The sequence below is a fragment of the Oncorhynchus gorbuscha genome, linkage group LG11 (assembly GCF_021184085.1).
Source record: "Oncorhynchus gorbuscha isolate QuinsamMale2020 ecotype Even-year linkage group LG11, OgorEven_v1.0, whole genome shotgun sequence".
NCBI classification, from domain to species: Eukaryota; Metazoa; Chordata; class Actinopteri; order Salmoniformes; family Salmonidae; genus Oncorhynchus; species Oncorhynchus gorbuscha.
In genome coordinates this window covers 24,660,832-24,664,454 of record NC_060183.1, presented here as the reverse complement: position 1 = coordinate 24,664,454, position 3,623 = coordinate 24,660,832, and the positions used below count along the sequence as shown (strand labels likewise).

Below are 3,623 nucleotides of genomic sequence, written 5' to 3'. Positions count from 1 at the left end.
GAAACACTACAGCCAAAATGGGAGCAATCTAGAAAAAATACAATTTCTGGCTCATTTTTTCAAAAACCAGCCTGAAACTCTTTCTAAGGACTGTTGACATCTAGTGGAAGCCCTAGAAACTGCAATCTGAGAGGACTTGGCCTTATAGTAAAAGTGATAGCCATTGAAATAGAGGTAGGCCAAATTGTTTTTTTAAATGGGGGGGGGTTTGTCCTCGGGGATTTGCCTGCCATATCAGTTCTGTTTTACTCACAGACATAATTTTAACAGTTTTAGAAACTTCAGTGTTTTCTATCCAAATCTACCAATTATATGCATATCCTAGCTTCTGGGCCTGCTTTTCATCCGGACGTCAAAATACTGCCCCCTACCCAAGAGAGGTTAACAACGTGCACTGAGGGTCCTGACCTCGACACTAGGAAGCGCCATTGTCCTCTGTTATTTGTCATGATGACAGAACCACCTATCTGAGATCATTTTGAAAAATGAATTAAAAAGGTGTTCCGCAGGATTTCAATTCTAGGACCAGTTCCTTTAATTTTTTTTATGACAGTTATTCTCTGAACAGTGTATTCAAATAAATAAAAAGAGACAACATCAGGAGGATAGCACCAACTTCAGGATATCCTAGACTGATTTTTCATACTCCCCCTTCCTCTTATCCAATCAGGAGACCTCCCATTCTCCACAGGGAAGTGGACTCGGCCTCAAGGGGAGGTGAAGGGCTGGGATGACTGGCTTGCCATGCAAGGGGACCTCACCCCCATCTGGACGCCATCTTGTCGGGCACTAATATGACAGACCTTTGGACCAACGCCAGCAGGCCCAAGCCAGAGGACGATGACCTGAGAAAGTCAATTTGGCGGGTATCGAGCGAGTTCCTCTCCCGACCAATGACTATTGCCCTAGGGTTTAGACTGTTTGGCTTAAACCCATATTCCAAACCCCTCACCATCCACTTGATAGGGGTTTCTGACAATGAGACCCTGGGAGCCCGACTGACGGACTATGATGAACTGGACCGAATGTTCCCTGGACACAAGGGTCTGGAGGTGGTGATGGTGGGGCCAGAGGTTGTGGACGGGCCAATCATGAGGCCCCCACTGACTAACTTTGGTCCCAAGACGATGACTTATATCAGTGCCTACAAGGGCCTCTACCACCAGTTCTTTGAGGAGCTTGTGGAGACCGAGAAAGCAGCTAAGCCAGATCTGGTGGTTGGATTTCACCCAGGTGAGAAGCTCTGCCATTGTGCAATTTCCAGTTTGTGTTTCCTAAAACTCTAGTTATCTCATGATAAAACAAATGGGAAAGAAACAGATTAGGATGTTGCCTGGCTATAAACTTGTTGGTTTTGAGGTTAAAGCTTTGCTGGTTGAGTTGTTCTTGTCTGAGCTAAGCTCTGTTTGACTTCCTCTGTCTCCTACAGGGTTTGATGCCAGTCAAGGCCTCGATCAGGGCTGGCTACCAACACTGCTGCTCCTCAGGGACTACGAGATCCCCTCCCTATTTACTGCACTAGAGTAAGCCCCACATAACCCTGATCTTAATACCCTCCATAGCATAACAGAATCCTCCATATTTACAAAATCAAATCACATTTTATTCGTCACATGCTTTGTAAACAACTGAAATACTTACTTACGGGCCCTTCCCAACAATGCAGAGAAAGAATACAGAGAAATAACATTAATAACATTAATGTAAAACAATTAATAATAAATACACAATGAGTAACTTGGCTAAAAACAAGGGGTACCAGTACCGAGTTGATGTGCAGGGCGACAAGGTAATTGACGTAGATATGGACATACAACTAGGAATAAAGTGACAGATAGTAAACAGTAGCAGCAGCGTATGTGATGAGTCAAGAGTCAATGCAGATAGTATGGTAGCTATTTGTTTAATTATTTAACTATCTGCATTGACTCTTTTTGCACTAACTCTTGACTCGTCACATAAGCTGCACCAAGTCTGGAATCAACAGGACCCAGAACAGCTTCTACCCCCAAGCCATAAGACTGTTAAATGAGTTGAATAGCTACCGGACTAATTATTTAGCAGTCTTATGTCTTGCGGGTAGAAGCTGTTCTGGGTCCTGTTGATTCCAGATTTGGTACATCGGTACTGCTAGCTGTGCGGTAGCAGAGAGAACAATCCATGACTTGGGTGGCTGGAGCTCACTGTTGTCTACTACAAAGAATTGAGTGTGTAATTGTTGATCCTGCCTGATCCCCACAGGAAGACAGAGATGACCTACTCCTTGCAGATCCTCTCAGAGTTGGAGATGGATTTAAAATGCAGTGGAGTCAACCCCTTTGCCTCCCAGAAACCAGAGCAGGTCCAGGCCACTCCTAACAAACCACCTGTATATTGCAACTCCCATTACTTCTGCTTCCAGGGCCTACTGGAAACAGTGGAGTTTGAAGAACCAGAGGACGATTGAGAATTGAATTGAAGTCGAACACTAACGGGACATTGATAGTCAAGACACAAAGAACATTTTAGGTGTAGGGAGAAGACACGGATATCATTTTTATCGACTCCAAGTGAGAAAAAGAGGTGCAATACTAACAGTAGTTCAGTCAAGAGTGGAGGTATGTTAAAGCATTTGCATCGACTATCTAATTGCTCATCCGTGGTAAGCGGAATTACATTGAACGTTTATCTCTCACCATTTGAATCTACTCATACGAAACCTTTGTCTTGTTGGCAGGCAATAGATTGTTTGCATAGATTTTGGACAGTAGCATTTGCACTCCTTTTCTATGCGAGCCATGTGTTTCTGAGCCAATGTAGAAGGAAGTGACAGTTGTGCGCATCTACGAAATGAGTTTGCATGTTGCTACACTTACTGTGGTTCAACAAACTGCTTACAGGAGATATCAGAGGTTGCTTTTCTAATTGCAGTCACTGTGATCATTTAAAAAAAAATCTAAAACCAGAACCAACCCGCAATAATTAGTGAAGCCAAGTTGCTGGTACACTGGAACATGTTTAATTGCAAAAGAGGACAGCAGCACACAGGTTTTCAATTTACTTAGTTCATTATTGATTTTAAATACTATCAGCTGTTAGACTGCTGAAATAATAAATTTCTTTAATCCATAAACACCTCAATGACTTCAAGTCATTGACAACAGAAAAAAGCTAAAGCCATATATTCTTGCATTATGTTGATTTATTTTAAGGTATTTGTTAGTAGTCTTTAATAAAAATGCATACATAGGCTCTTTCCATCTTTTTGAACATTTCTGTTCTGAAGTCTGATGTTCTTGAAATATACTTTTTGTGAAGAAGTAGTATTGCCTTTTACCATTAAAGTGATTTTTTTTTAAACAAAACATGCTCATCACTATTGTGTTGGTTCTTGGTTTCACATCCTGATATGGAGGGCCATATTGTTCTTAAATTGATCGCATTTGTGTCACTCATTTAAAATTAACACAAAAGGGGTCAAATCAAGATCAGTTATTACAAATTATATAACGTAAAAACTGTTAAGCAAATAAAATGCTTCCTCTGTTAGTGTTAACTTAGTAAGACTTCAGATATTAGGATTCAACTCGAGCCAAAACACTGAAAGACCAAGTCCACAATGTAGATGCTGAGATTGGCAATGG

The 3,623-nt window shown here is 41.5% G+C and overlaps 1 protein-coding gene across 1 annotated transcript in view; it reads left to right on the top strand.

Moving 5' to 3' along the window:
• Positions 1–3,335, top strand: part of LOC124047611 (putative protein MSS51 homolog, mitochondrial) — a 5,874-nt gene extending 2,539 nt beyond the window's left edge. The window contains 4 exon segments of the mRNA XM_046367933.1: positions 671–760; positions 763–1,233; positions 1,430–1,523; positions 2,242–3,335. Coding sequence (XP_046223889.1) covers positions 671–760; positions 763–1,233; positions 1,430–1,523; positions 2,242–2,446 — 860 coding nt within the window. The 3' untranslated portion in view covers positions 2,447–3,335.
• The last annotated feature ends 288 nt before the right edge of the window (positions 3,336–3,623 follow it).